The sequence below is a fragment of the Podarcis raffonei genome, chromosome 11 (assembly GCF_027172205.1).
Source record: "Podarcis raffonei isolate rPodRaf1 chromosome 11, rPodRaf1.pri, whole genome shotgun sequence".
Taxonomy (NCBI): Eukaryota; Metazoa; Chordata; class Lepidosauria; order Squamata; family Lacertidae; genus Podarcis; species Podarcis raffonei.
In genome coordinates, this window is record NC_070612.1 from 18,161,444 (window position 1) to 18,176,534 (window position 15,091).

Sequence of the window (15,091 nt, forward strand, 5' to 3'; positions counted from 1 at the left end):
CATCCATTCATTGCTCCTAATGAACTGATGCAATAGAAGATTTCCCACCCAAAAAATTACGCACTGGAAATTTTTCCACTTTACATCACTGGCGAGGGCTACTGTTGGTTGCTGTACTATTAAACTTGATGGGACAATGGTCTTAATTGGTATAAAGCAGCTTCCTCTGTCTTGGAAAATTAGCTTCCAGTATTTTAACTTGGTATGAAAGGTAAAGGTAAAGGGACACCTGACCATTAGGTCCAGTCGTGGCTGACTCTGGGGTTGTGGCGCTCATCTCGCTTTATTGGCCGAGGGAGCCGGCATACAGCTTCCGGGTCATGTGGCCAGCATGACTAAGCCGCTTCTGGCGAACCAGAGCAGCGCATGGAAATGCCGTTTACCTTCCCGCCGGAGCGGTACCTATTTATCTACTTGCACTTTGACGTGCTTTCGATTTTCACCCAACAAATTCACAAGGACATTTCTCCTAGCCCTGCCATGTTGTTCCTATGTTGAAAGAAGAGGCTGTTGATAGCACTGTTGTAAATAGCACCATTTGTATTCTCAGATTGGTCCAAGATAAATACATTTTAAAATAAAGTATGTAAACCTTGCCTGTACCTGTGACCTACTAGTCACAGGTGGCAAGTAAGAATTGTGCCCTGGCAATCAGGCAGGGAACCATCTGTGTATTGGAAAACAGCTATCAAATAATGGGCATTAGTTTGAGGTCTGATCAATTTACTTCATTGCTGAAGTTATTTTGATGAGAACTGTCCATGTGCTGGATAGATTCTCTACCTTAAACTTTTTAAAAAAATTATTAGCTGCTAAAATCGGACTAATCCGGCACAGCAGTAATTCCAGCAATCATGGAGGGGGCAAAATGGTCAAATTGATAGATGAGGTTTACCACAGAAGCAGATCTAATCTCTTGCTGAAGCGAGAGAACATTGGACTCATTCATTTTATACCAGAAGCACACATTGGATTGGATACCTGCCCCCTGATCCTGCTTGTTCTGTGAAGGGAAGTAGGCGTACACACACTTCTGTGCAGGGGTGTTGTTGTTGTTTAGTTGTGTCCGACTCTTCGTGACCCCATGAACCAGAGCATGCCAGGCACTCCTGTCTTCCGCTGTCTCCCGCAGTTTGGTAAAACTCATGCTGGTAGCTTCAAGAACACTGTCCAACCATCTCGTCCTCTGTCGTCCCCTTCTTTCCCAACATCAGGGTCTTTTCCAGGGAGTCTTCTCTTCTCATGAGGTGGCCAAAGTATTGGAGCCTCAGCTTCACGATCTGTCCTTCCAGTAAGCACTCAGGGCTGATTTCCTTCAGAATGGATAGGTTTGATCTTCTTGCAGTCCATGGGACTCTCAAGAGTCTCCTCCAGCACCATAATTCAAAAGCATCAATTCTTCGGTGATCAGCCTTCTTTATGGTCCAGCTCTCACTTCCATACATCACTACTGGGAAAACCATGGCTTTTACTATACGGACCTTTTACTATAGGGCAGGGGTGGAAAGTCTGAATAGAGCCTACACAGGTAGACTAAGCTCCTGCAATCGACCTGAAAAGTGAGGGTGGAACACCCATTAAAAAGCCACCCAGTTTTGCTCCATGCATTTCGGATGCTATATGCATGCTATATACCATGCATAGGTATATAAAATGGGTGAGCAGGACAGGCATATAATAATAATAATATTAATATATAGTGCTCTCTATTTTCTTAATAATAATTGATATACAGCTTAATACCATGTCTTAGTTCCTAAGCAGTGTACAATATCGATAGAACACACATCATAAAAGCAGTTCAAATGAACCGTAACATCACAAAAAGATTCCAGTGTGATGGGCAGGATCATCCAATCCAACCTATGATTATATAAAGATTGGAATCTCTCTTGATAATATAAATCTTTTTGATTGATTTTTGTTAAAGAATTGGTATCTATTCTCCTTTTACTCACCTAATATAAACATGTGTGTTGACTAGCAATGGTTTTAATGGGCTACTAATGTTTGAGCGTTTTATTTCCAAGACAGGAAAATAAATAAATATGCAAGTGGATGGAACTTGTGATATGAACAGCTTTAAGCTTTCTTCTAGCCGGAAAATAACTGGACAAGCTCTGCTGATTCTTTAATAGTTGAGGATGTGTGTGTGTGTTGCATAATCTCTCCCTCACCCCCAATATTCATTCTTTCTTTGATGGTCTTGCCAAGGATAACCAGCAATTAACCAGGAAGGTCTGTTAGCTTCAGCAACAATGGGGTCCTATGATAAAAATCAAAAAAGATCCATGGCAATGACGAAATGAACACCCATGGCAAACCTTTCAGACTGAAAAAAAGCTGAAGAGTAACTTGAAACACTGGGCAAGCTGCTCCTATAATTGCAGTTGATGTGCATCAGGGATAGCCAACCTGGTGCCCTCCAGATGTTAAAATTACAGCTCCCAAGGCTGCTGACCATTGGCTAAGTTGGCAGTGGCCTCCACCTCCGTGCAGTTGAACTTTATTTATTTTGGGAATGGGTGGAGCCTGCCCCCTCTCCTTACAGATAATAAGTTTTAAATTATTATTTATTTTATTTTATTGCTTCTCCATGGATCTCTGTGCACAGGGCAAGAAGTAATGTTTTCTGCTTTCCTGGCCAATCTCTGCATCTTGAGAAGGGGAAGGAGGAAGGTCTGTCAGCCCAAGACAGTCCATATGAGTCCACAGAATTCTTACACTGCATGTGTCCCAGCACCACGTTTGTGTGCCTGGTGTCCTTGGACACTTTGAATCCAGTACTCCCTATTTATCTGGATAAGACACTTTTACACTGCTCCCTACCCCTTTCCCATTCTCTCTCTATCTCTCTCACACACAAATCTGCTACCAAGACAGGCTTTCCTCTCTCCCTGTGACACACAGCAAAAAGAACAAACTTTCTAATGCCTCTTTAAAGGAACACTCTACATTACAACCGGGGACGCGGGTGGCGCTGTGGGTAAAAGCCTCAGCGCCTAGGGCTTGCCGATCGAAAGGTCGGCGGTTCGAATCCCCGCGGCGGGGTGCGCTCCCACTGCTCGGTCCCAGCGCCTGCCAACCTAGCAGTTCGAAAGCACCCCTGGGTGCAAGTAGATAAATAGGGACCGCTTACTGGCGGGAAGGTAAACGGCATTTCCGTGTGCTGCGCTGGCTCGCCAGATGCAGCTTTGTCACGCTGGCCACGTGACCTGGAAGTGTCTCCGGACAGCGCTGGCCCCCGGCCTCTTGAGTGAGATGGGCACACAACCCCAGAGTCTGTCAAGACTGGCCCATACGGGCAGGGGTACCTTTACCTTTTACTACATTACAAATTGGCAAACCGGTTGCACACACACCGGTTGCAGGTTCTCCCCCCGCGTTTCAGGGTTCATAGTTGTGGCAGGAAACAAAGTGCTTCAGTAGTAAATGGTTGCACCCTGCCAAGGACCTTCAGTTCCAGAGAAGGTTGACCCAAGAAATATATATATATATTTTAAAAAGTTAACAGCGGCTTATGGGATCTGGAGTTCAACAAAATCTGAAGGGCACCATGTTGGTTAAGCCTGATGTACAGGGTAGAGTGGCTACATTCTGGAAACATGATGGGCTTTGTGGATGTCTGAGTATGAACAATCTATCTCTCTTCCCAGGGATTTGTAGCTCTGTTAGAGTTGTAGCTCTGTGAAAGGAATAGGAGCCTCCTAACATCTCAGTATCCTTGACAAAACTGCAGCTTGGAGGAAGCTGTGGCTGTTTAAAGTGGTATCATAGGGCTTTAAATGTATGGTGTGAACATGGTCTTTGGCTGTGTACAGATTACCAGCTTGAAACGCAGTGAGGTCGCTTTTCCACGCAGCATTTCAAGTTGAATTTGCTTGTCACCATGCACATCGGAGTGGTATTCAGTGCAGCCTGAACGAGGATATCATGCTCAAGTTAGATTGGACTGCATCGAAACACAGCATTTCTCCAGAGACTACAGGATAGCTCTGTGTCCCTGGGTAATGCCATGTGTTCACAGATTCAAAAACAAACAGTGGGAGCGGAGGACTGGTGCCACAGTAACTGGTAATGTGTACACAGCTTTAGGATTACTAGGAAAGTGGCAACTCTGCACTGTATGGTTCTAAAACGAGAGCTGAGCATTTTAGAATTCTAAGTACAGTTAGCAGAATAACTCAAATATGGCTCGGGGATATTGGATGGATTCGGTTCATATGATCACTTTGCATCCACTGTGAGATAATTATTACTCAATCAAATCTCAAAACTTCATGTAAGCTAAATAGATATCACAGCAAGTGTGTTATGTCTTCAGGCTTCTGTGCGTAAGAAAAGGTAATATGTATCTACCCACAGAGTGAGTCCAATATGGTCCTTAGGCAAGGACGATTATTAAATGTAGGGGCCAGATTGAAACTACCAGCCCAGCTGTCCAAGACACATGGCTCTGCTCTGCTTGTCTTTTTCCATTGACACGTCTCACATGGTGGTTTGGGGTATGCACGAAAATAAAGCCCAGTTCAGGGTTTTGTCTACTGCACCTCTTGGGTAAGCTGTTAAAATCTGAAACTTCCAGTGTAAAGAAGCAGCACCACTTTACAAGTCTAGGAACACAGGAAGGAGCCTTATGCTGAGTCTCAGACTATTGGTCCATCTAGTTCAGTATTGTCTACATGGAGTGGCAGGGTCTCTCTCGAGTTTAAGACAGGACATTCCCAGCCCTTTCCTGGAGATGCTTTGGATTGAACCTGCGACCTTCTACATGCAGAGCAGATGATCTGCCACCAAGCTTTGACCTAGTTTGAAAGCTGCTGCTCTACCCCTGAGCTACAGTCTAGTCTATCCCATTGATTTTAGTGGTCCTCCAAGGTAGGTTTAAGGATCTCAGTCTGCTGTATCTGCAGCTCCACAGCTTGCAACACGAAGGATGGAGTGGGGTGGTTCTTCTTGGGTTGTTGTTGTTGTTTTGCTACAGTAGCTCTCAGACTGGTGCAACAACAGGCCTAGATCAGGCTGCTTGCTGACACTTGCCAGAACCCAGCAACTTTAACCAACCCCCCAAATGCCCCCTTTGGGTGGTTTACACTAGCTTTCACCCACCCACAGTTTGGGCAGGTGCACCAAGGAGTTCTAGGGTGGCAAAGGCCTTACACTGCCACAGCAGGGCAAGGCTGGATGAAGCAGTATTGCCACCTTGTCAACATGCCCCCCAGTCCAGCAGTTCTGGGGTCTGGGTTGCTCTGCCTGCATCTTTAAAAAAAAGTTTCAGGAGGGCTTTCCTAAAAATAGAGGAGATTCAGCTGTTTCCCCCCCACATGCACATTTTGTCCTCAGTATACAAACAATATTTTTATACCCTACAGCTTCTTGTGCTTTGCCATTTCTTTGCCACAGATAGGCTGGGGCCGCCTCTGGATATAACCCTGGATTCGCTCAACTGCACGGCATTTAGTATACAATGGAGAATGCCTCGGCAGCATGCAAGTTCCATCACCGGGTATACTGTGAGTACCTTTCTGTTTTGGCTATGCAAGGAGCTATTCCTGTGTCCAGTGTCTCCAAGGCCGGGTTTAGGTTTGATGAGGCCCTAAGCTACTGAAGGTAATGGGGCCCTTTACACGTACAGCTGTCCTTTGTCAACAACAAATTGTCACTGTTTTTAGTGTTGAATATATGCTATATGGCAATTTATGGACCTAATAGGTATCTAAAGCCATTTGCACATAACAAAATATGTACATCATCGGAGCCTACACAACACAAAACACTGTTGCTGCATGTAGGTTTTATTTTATTTGTTCTTTATCTTACATTTTGGAAGTGTACATTCAGTTTTTTTGCCCTTTAAATTTTTGGGGGGCCCCCAAGAGAGTGGGGCCCTAAGCTATAGCTTGTTTAGCTTATACATAAATGCGGCACTGAGTGTCTCAATAGCTCGTGGTGCCATGTTTATGTGACTACAAAATTCTAAGTACCAGTGATACACATTCAGGGAGGAATTCAGCGTCATGTTCTTGTAATCATTCTTTTGGCACAAGTTGCATATACCCTGAACCCTGAGCTTGTTGTGGATGTGCAGCCAGCTTTTTTTAGCTGAATGAGCCCAGGAGCAACCCCATCTTCTCTTTCCAGTAAAGGCTGGCTGTGCCGAATTCTGATTGGCTGGACCTTGTGACCAATCAGAATACCTCTTCTGTGCAGACTGCAGATTGGCTGGCACTCAGAGGAATCACAAAACTGCTTTCCTCACCAGAGCAATGTTTCCAGTTTGGCCAGTGATCAAGGACAGTAGGAACTGTATTCCAACAACATCTGGAAGGCTGCAAGCTCTCCACCCCTAATTTAAACTATTAAATGAAAAAGAGTCCTGTTCCTTGCAGAATTTGGTACTTCAACTGAAGAACTGTGCATACTTTTAAATAATTATGATATCATGGGCACAATGTTACTCCTAAAGTGCTCTCCAATAAATAAGAAACAAGACAAACCCTGCCCTCCAGGCTTGCGATAAACATAGGGAAAGGACACACAGGCAAGGTCATGCGAGATTTTGTGTAGGGCTGCCACCTCCAGTTCTGCCTAAAGATCCTGTCACTTTAAAATCTGTAGGGCTAAGAAAAAGCCCAGCAGGTCTGAGTTTCTTTGCTGCTGTATATGCAGCCGAAGTCTTTGGTGGTCCAGCTGTCCAAACTCTCCTGTGCCTGTTTAAGCTGGGTTGGATTTCAAGCAGATGGGATGTAGCACACAGCAGGCAGCATTAATCTGAAAATCTAAGGGCAGGGGAATCCAAAACTACCATACATTTTGCCTTTCAAAGGATTATGGTGCGGTAGTCTAGTAAAGGGTGTGAGAACCCTGATCTTGTTTTGTTAAGTATGGTTTGGTTTCCTGTTCGCTTTCATATTTTATCTGTCTAATAGTTCTTACAGAGCCAGGCAACCACACTCCTCAGTATCTTTAGGCTTAGGTATCCCCCTTTCCCCTCTGACCCTTTCAAAACTAGCACCTCCCCTATATTTTGATGAAATGAGAGAGTTAACCCTTCCCTCTCCCAACTGCAAGTTTTCCTCCGGAAAGGGCCCTCCAGGATCACAATTTGGCTTGAAAAAATGTTGCTGTGATATAAACCCAAATCAGTGTTATTTTTTTAGAAAAACGGTGTTGGAGCTCACCATGAACGTCTCGCCTGCTCTCTTAGAATCTGGCAACCTAAAAACAACACACTCCTCCACTCCTTTCGCGCCAAGAAGAGTATCCCACCACAATTGGACGTGTGTGTGTGTGTGTGTGTGTGTGTGTGTGTGTGTGGAGGGGTACTCCTCCTGTCAGAGCCAATAAAAGGCTCCTTTCAAGCCTAATTGCCTTGGGGGTAAAAGCTGAGTTGAACGTCAATATTGCTTATACTCGCAATGCTTCATTTCACTGTCATTCTTACTAGTTTACCTAACCTAACCAATTTATTTTAAAGGTCTATTACACCGAGTTCAAGGCAGATAAACCAATTAAACAGCAGTCCCATGATGTGCCTCTTAGCCTGGACATGCTCAGTATGGTAAGTATTTGATATTAAGCATATGCGGTTCTTGTAGGTCAGTTTATCTGATCAATGGAATTTTATCAACACAGGGGCTCTGCTTAGATCAATAAAGTCTGGAGCAGTGTTTCTCAAACTTGGGTCCCCAGCAGTTTCTGGACTACAACACCCATCATCCCTAGCCAGCAGGACCAGTAGTGAGGGATGATGGGAGTTGTAGTCCAAAACATACGGAACAACGCCATTTTGTTCCCGTAGACTTGAGTATCATGGCTAAATGACAGCTTTCCATTTGCTCTGGAAGGTCAGCCCATGGCCTGGCTCACCCATCAAATTAAACCATAGTTTAAAATAAACTGTGCAGCATGCTAGTGCATTCTTTTGAAAAGTTCCTGCTCCTCCACTCTTGCTGCTACCACTCCACAAGGAAACAAGCCAATGTTTGGCCCTGCTGCGATATCAAAAACTTCCGGAGGAAGAGAGGGGAACCTGCCCTGTTGTATATCGGGGGGGGGGGCTGTGTGGAGAGAGTCTCCTTCTTTAAATTCCTGGGAGTTTACCTTAGCGAGGACCTCACTTCGAAAATCAACATAACTCAGGTGGTCAGAAAGGCCCAACAGAGATTCCATTTCCTCAGGGTCTTGCGAAAGAATAATGTTAAACAACAACTGATGAACTCCTTTTACCGGTCCACAATAGAAAGTGTGCTTTCATATTGTATCACAGCGTGGTATGCTGGCCTGACAGCCATGGACAGAAAGTCTCTACAGTGGGTGGTGAAAACAGCACATAATATCATGGGCTGTCCCTTGAGTCCGCTAGATGACATCGCATGGGATCGAAAAATTCTCAGGGATGACTCACACCCCAGCCATCACCTCTTTAATCTTCTGCCCTTGGGAAGGAGATATAGAAGTATAATCAGCTGTACCAACAGGCTAAAAAATAGCTTCTATCCATGGGCTGTTAGGCTGTTGAACGAAAAATAACAGCGAAATTGACTTGCGAGGTGGTGTGTTGTTTGATAAGAGATTGAGGGTTGGGGGGGAGGCTCGTTTAATTTCATTGTACACAGGTTGTACAATGACAATAAAGGTATTATTATTACTATTATTATTATTATTATTATTATTATTATTATTATTATTATTATCATCATTATTATTATTATCATTAGGTCCTGGTTTGTTTCTCTCCAAACAAACCAAGAGTAGTGACCAAGTTTTCTTCTTGGCTTAGTACTCTTGCATTTTTCAGGGAAACGAAATCACAAGCCCAGGTATGTCACAGCAAGAGCGATGTCTCCGTGACACTATGCAGCAGGGCTGCATAGAGAACTTTTAAACAGCATACACAAACACTCCACTTGTTCACTTAAACCATGGTTTAATGTGCCAGGTAAAGTGGGTTTGTTTGCCACTCTAGCCTGTTTCTGTCTCTGTGACAGTGCCTGCAAAGTTAGGGTGACCAAGTGCAAAACAGGATGCCTGCATCTTTTAATAGATGTGCAAAACAGCATACAGTGGTACCTCGGGTTACATACGCTTCAGGTTAAATATGCTTCAGGTTACAGACTCCGCTAACCCAGAAATAGTGCTTCAGGTTAAGAACTTTGCTTCAGGATGAGAACAGAAATCGTGCTCTGGCTGCGCAGCGGCAGCAGGAGGCCCCATTAGCTAAAGTGGTGCTTCAGGGTAAGAACAGTTTCAGGTTAAGTACGGACCTCCGGAATGAATTAAGTACTTAACCTGAGGTACCACTGTATTCTAGCTTGCAAGACAAGCAATACTTGCTGAATTTCCCTTCCATGCACAACTCTCAAAGGTACTGGTGTCTTGTCCTGTTTTGCAGCTGTCCACCCTGTTCAAGGAAGAGTTGCCATCTGCATCTACTCCACTCTTATGACATTCGTTGTTGCATAATATGCAGAAATCCAACAGGTTTCTCTCTCTCTGTATCCCTCTCTGTTTTGGGAGGAGCTGCGCCTATTGCATCTCTCGGTGCCATGCAACTGTAAAAAAGTCCCAGCAGCCTCTCAGAAAACAGACTTGACGTTACTAGGCCTAATTGTGTGTTCTATAAGAAAACCAATGTCTGACTTTACCATTATCTTCCATTTTTTTTTTCTATTTTCTAAAAAAAAAAAATAGTTTCAGAAATTGTAATCTGGGGAACATGGCTGTCTAAATTAAAAACATGTGGTAGCCTTGTTACAATTTGACTTTAAGTATGGCATTTTAATTAAGGAGACATCTGCATGTGTGTGGAAAAATATACGAGTAAGTGAACAGCTCTGTTGGTCATTCCCAGTGAACTGTGCCATGTGGGACCGATCAGAGCTCTTCCATGCACAAAAGTCTTTCTAGGGTGTGCTCAGGCCCGTTTTTATGCAGCAGGAATGGAAAAGTAAGTGGGTGAACAAAAGCAAGCTATGAACTGCAATCCTGCTTGCTTTGTGTGCTAACAGGGCTTTGATCCTTGTGGGTGGAATTTTAAAATAGCAGACACCAATGCTCCTGTTTGCTAGGGTATAATTCATGGCTTATAAGTTTATTATTTGAAGAGAAATTCTCACACCCCTAAAAGTAGTGAGGCCTTTAAAAGAGGATTAGACAAATTTATTCAGGCTCAGTTTGTATTCTGCCTCAGCTGTCAGAGGCAGTATATATCCCTGAATAACAGTTGCTGAGAACCACAAGTGAGAAGAAGAAGAAGAAGAAGAAGAAGAAGAAGAGGAGGAGGAGGAGGAGTTTGGATTTGATATCCTGCCTTATCACTACCCAAAGGAGTCTCAAAGTGGCTAACAATCTCCTTTCCCTTCTTCCTCCCTCACAACAAACACTCTGTGAGGTGAGTGGATCTGAGAGACTTCAGAGAAGTATGACTAGCCGAAGGCCACCCAGCAGCTGCATGTGGAGGAGCGGGGAAGCGAACCCGGTTCACCAGATTATGAGTCTACCGCTCTTAACCACTACACCAGTTGTGTTGTTGCAGTTAGGTATTGTTTTGAGGCTTCCCATAGGCATCTGGTTGGCCACACTGAGAACAGGATTCTGGGCTAGATGCCTTATTCTTAGAGACGCCAAGCCTTGCATGAGCATATGTTGCAAAATGGCAAGTGATGGAAATACCCCAGGGAAGACCAGGGCCCAAATTTCTGCATTTCCGCCTCTTGGCACCTTCTTTTCTTTCCATTGTGTTTGCTTGTGTCTTCTTTGGCATCCTGCTCCCTTCTCAGGGTCCCACTTCAGAAGGAAAGGGGGTTTGCTTCACTCTTTTCTGCTGCTTCCTCTTGTTCTGACCTAGGGTTGCCAGCTGGTTGGCTCCTGTGCATTTGCTATGCAGAAATCAGTGGCTGACACTTCAATGGCATGGAGTTAAATATTGCCACTTGCCTGGGAGTTTGGTTCAGTTCACATTTAAAAGTGAGCATATCTAATATTCACTTTCAGGAACCATTTGTGAGCCATCCTTCAATCTTCATTCTTTTCCAACTTTTGCGATACAGTTCTCCAGCCAAGTAATGTGTGCAAAAACGCAATTTCTAGGGTAAATATAAATGCATATGTTTTTGAAAATAGCGTTTAACATGTATTACATATGGGAATATTGCTTTGCAAAAATGTGCATATTGCACCCAATATGTTTTATCTGATATGTTTATTTAATTATGGTGCTTCATTAAGCAGTTCTTCTTCTTTTCCTTCTACCAGGGTCAAATGGATGGGCAAGCCATTTTTGTAAGTATTATATTTCTGGAGATTGTTTTTTTGCATTTCTGGGCAAAGTGGCCAATTTCCACTTACCTTTTCCGAACACAGGCACAGCATTTATGGCCAGTATTCTCCAGCTCTGGTAAATGACTAGCAGGCAAGATAAAACGCCTCTGTTATTCTTCCTTCTTCCTCCCTCAAGAGAGATGGATCGTTGTTGCTGGTGAAAAAAAACAAGTGATCTTTCAGTAGCCAGAACATGTGTGCCTGAGAGCTTGGACTCTGGTGTCCAAATCCCAACTTTAGTAGAGAAAGCCATTTTCTTTTCTCCCTACCCTTCATTGACCTGGTGGTGAAAATGAAGAAGCCATGGCAAGGTCTTCATGTGAATCTTTCTGATAAATGCAAAGAGAGAGAGAGTTAAAAGAAGGGGGGGTGGAGAGAAGAACACAATGAGATTTGGCAGACAAATCATTAGTTTTCTGCACCTGGAAATAGAATTTCAAGCTGTTCTGAAGTTTTCTGTAATTTTCCATGTACTGTGAGTAAGATTTTAGGTATCTGCAAACAAGAGGGCAGGGAAGGAAGAGCACTGACAAAGTTTGCAGAAATGATTCTGATGTGTCATAACTGAATTTTCCAAGTGCTCTTACTTCAAGTCATTTTGGCCATCAATATGCATCCGTTAGACTAGTCCTAGACTGTGATTTACCACTGACAGAGACTGGGACACCGGGACTCTCCCTGGCAAGTAGGGGCAGTTGGAGCGTATGACATTCACCTCAGACTTAGCAGTGCTGAGCTCTGTTATCCAAAGGACAGACTAAAACGTACAACTTGGGTTCTATTTGGTAAAAATGTCAGCACATCTGTTTCCATTGTGTCCTTGTGGGCGTCAGTGAGGTTAGAATTTCTCTTCGCACTGCTGTGGGTTTAAAATTAAACTAGATCGTGCACTTAGTTGCCTTTGATGCTGGAGGAGGATGTGGCGTAACTTTGCTTTGGACAGCAAACCTCTGTCAGCAGCAAATTTACTTCCAGCACAGACGTCTGAACTGTGCTGAGAGATGGGTGTAGGTCAAACAGATACGACTCCCTCAGGAGAGCTTTTCAGGGGAAATCCTTGACCTTACTTGTAGTTGTTTACATGTTCAAAAAGAAAAGAAAAGGCGTACTCTAATTGGAACCCGGAACTGGATGAAGTGCTGATCATGGGATTGCTACCAACAACACCAGTCCTGTGTTGAGTTTCTCTTTCCTTCCTTAATTGGTATCCTCCTGATGTTTTGGATTACAACTCTCATCATCCCTGACTGGGGCTTATGGGAGTTGTAGTTGAAAACAGCAAGAAGGTGCCATATTGGGGAAGGTTGCACTAGCCATCACATAGTTAAGGAAATAACAACAACAACAACAACAACAACAACAACAACAACAACTTATTATTTATACCCCACCCATCTGGCTGGGTTTCCCCAGCTACTCTGGGCGGCTCCCAACATAATATTAAAAACACGATAAAAGATCAGATATTAAAAACTTCCCTAAACAGGGCTGTCTTCAGGTGTCTTCTAAAAGTCTGGTAGTTGTTTATTTCCTTGATATCTGATGGGAGGGCATTCACAAGGCGGGAGCCACTACCAAGAAGGCCCTCTGCCTGAAATCTAGGATGTGACCTCATCATACACATTTTGGCATTCTGGTCCATATTATTGGCTGCTGCTTGCATTGGGAAGGGAACTGCAGAAACTCACAATGTGATGATATCATGTCTCGCATTTCCTCTACATTTCATTATGGGGAGAAGATGAGGACCTAAAGGACTTGGGGCCTGGTGATCTAAAGGACTGCCTTCTTCCACATGAGCCTTCTTGAACTTTGCAATGGATATTTAAGTCCTACTTCCAGGCCCACTGCCATTTGAGAGAGGCCTTCTTGGTTGTGGCCCTTTACATTTTGGAATGCCCTTTCCTGAGAAGTTGAGATTTTTTTAAAAAAGCTTTGCCAGACATTTCCTCAAGTCAGATAGTTACAATTTTTATTGCTGTTTTCGCCTGGGTTTATTCATGTTTGGTGCCGCTCCTGTACTTTAATGTTGTTTTTTAGTAGAAGACTTCTTATTGGGTAGTTTTATTCTTTTAAGTGTGGAAGTTTTAATTGCTTAGTGTTATTCTTTTAACTGTGTGCTGCCTTGGTTGCTGAAGGATGGCTTAAACATCCCCTTAATAAGAAAATGAAAAAAATCAGCCTGAAGTTGCCTTTCTAGCAGAAAGAGGATTTGTCTAACTCTGCTGGACCACACAAGATTTTACTTATAATTAAACAGTTATTTGTATTTTTTAAAAAATATATACATACATATATATATATATTTCCCCAATTTATATTTCAAACAGGAAGTTGTCATTGGAGATTTGAAGCCAGGCACTTTCCACCGTGTAAGTGTAGGAGCTTACGGCTGGGCAGGAAAAGGCAGACCCAGCATGCCCAGAAATGTAACGACTTTATCGCAAGGTAAAAGCTGTGCGAATAGCTTGCTATTGTGGATGCCGGTTGGGGCAGAGATAATCCCAGGCATTGTGTTTTGCTGGCAGGCGAATGCATGCTGACAGCGAGAGGGTACAGCGTGCAAATTGCGGATGGGGATGGAGGGGGATGAAGATTTCAGAAGTACTGCTGGTGAGAGGGCAAGATGTAGATGCATTGGCAAAACAGCCAGGAGTGCTATTAAAGATTTAAAAGGAGAAATGCAGCCTGATGTGGTTTCTTGGCACCTTCGTAAACTTCCTTGAAATGTCTCCACAAGGGCATCGAAGCATTTGCTTTGCTTCATAAAGTTTCTGGTCTGCAAGGCTGCCTCCTTGTCACAGCCAGGCACTTCGTTGACCTGGAGATGCCAGGAGTTGGATCTGGGACCTTTGGAATGAAAAAAACATGCGCTCTCTCACTGTCCTGTGGCACTAACTACAGCCACTAGGTCTAGGGGAAAGAAAGTAGGTTGCAGGAGCTGGAGGTAATAGCGAACTAAGGAAGCCAACAAAATATTCTGATGAGATGTCCAGTTCCTTTCAAAATATAGTTGTATAGATGCATTTGCCACAGCAAGAAGTACTTTCTGGGATTCTCCAAAGTGACCGATGAGATGGTATGATTGGCAGACACATACTCTTCTTTCGTTTTAGATAAATGCATGCCTCCAGATCCACCATACCAGCCTCAAGTGCTGGTCGTTTCTGACTCAGAAGTTGCTCTGTCGTGGAAACCAGGACCCAGTGAAGGAAGTTCCCCAATTCAGTACTACACAGTGGAATTCATAAGGTGATTTTGCTTATAGGATTCGCATTTGTGTACACTCTTGGCTCACACGGGTTGAAATCTATTTCAGACTGGTATCTTTATTCTAGGTGGAAGTTGGTTCTCATTTATTCATTCATTCAAATGGCTTGGTCCCAAAGAAAGCTCCTTCCCTTCTTATGTCCTATTGATGCTTTTCATGTGCTCCTCTTTGGACAGCGAGAACATACAGAGGACATAATCAGAGTCCTGCTGGATCACACCAAAGGCTCATCTAGTCCAGGCTTCTGGACTGACCAGCCAGGGGCCTATGGTAAGCCTGCAAGCAAGACCAGAGGCATATTGCCTCTGATAATGGAGGTAATTTATAGCCATCAGGACCAGCAGCCATTTCTGTTGCTCTCTACAACTGGAGACTCTTGGAAAACTCAGCATCCTTCCATAGCTTTGCAAAAACCATGTTATTTCTCCCAACTTTCAGTGGCTGTGAGTTTAGGGATATATAACGCCATGTTCTAGTTGTTTGAAATAGGTGTTTCAT

General features: G+C 43.8%; 1 protein-coding gene across 2 annotated transcripts in view; it reads left to right on the plus strand.

The window, feature by feature from the left end:
• Positions 1-15,091, plus strand: part of EGFLAM (EGF like, fibronectin type III and laminin G domains) — a 106,662-nt gene that overhangs the window by 28,572 nt on the left and 62,999 nt on the right. For both annotated transcript variants that reach the window (XM_053409079.1, XM_053409080.1), the window contains exons 2-6: positions 5,404-5,513; positions 7,478-7,561; positions 11,257-11,283; positions 13,653-13,770; positions 14,439-14,574. In XM_053409079.1, the coding sequence (XP_053265054.1) occupies positions 5,404-5,513; positions 7,478-7,561; positions 11,257-11,283; positions 13,653-13,770; positions 14,439-14,574 (475 nt within the window). The remainder of the gene's footprint in view (positions 1-5,403; positions 5,514-7,477; positions 7,562-11,256; positions 11,284-13,652; positions 13,771-14,438; positions 14,575-15,091) is intronic.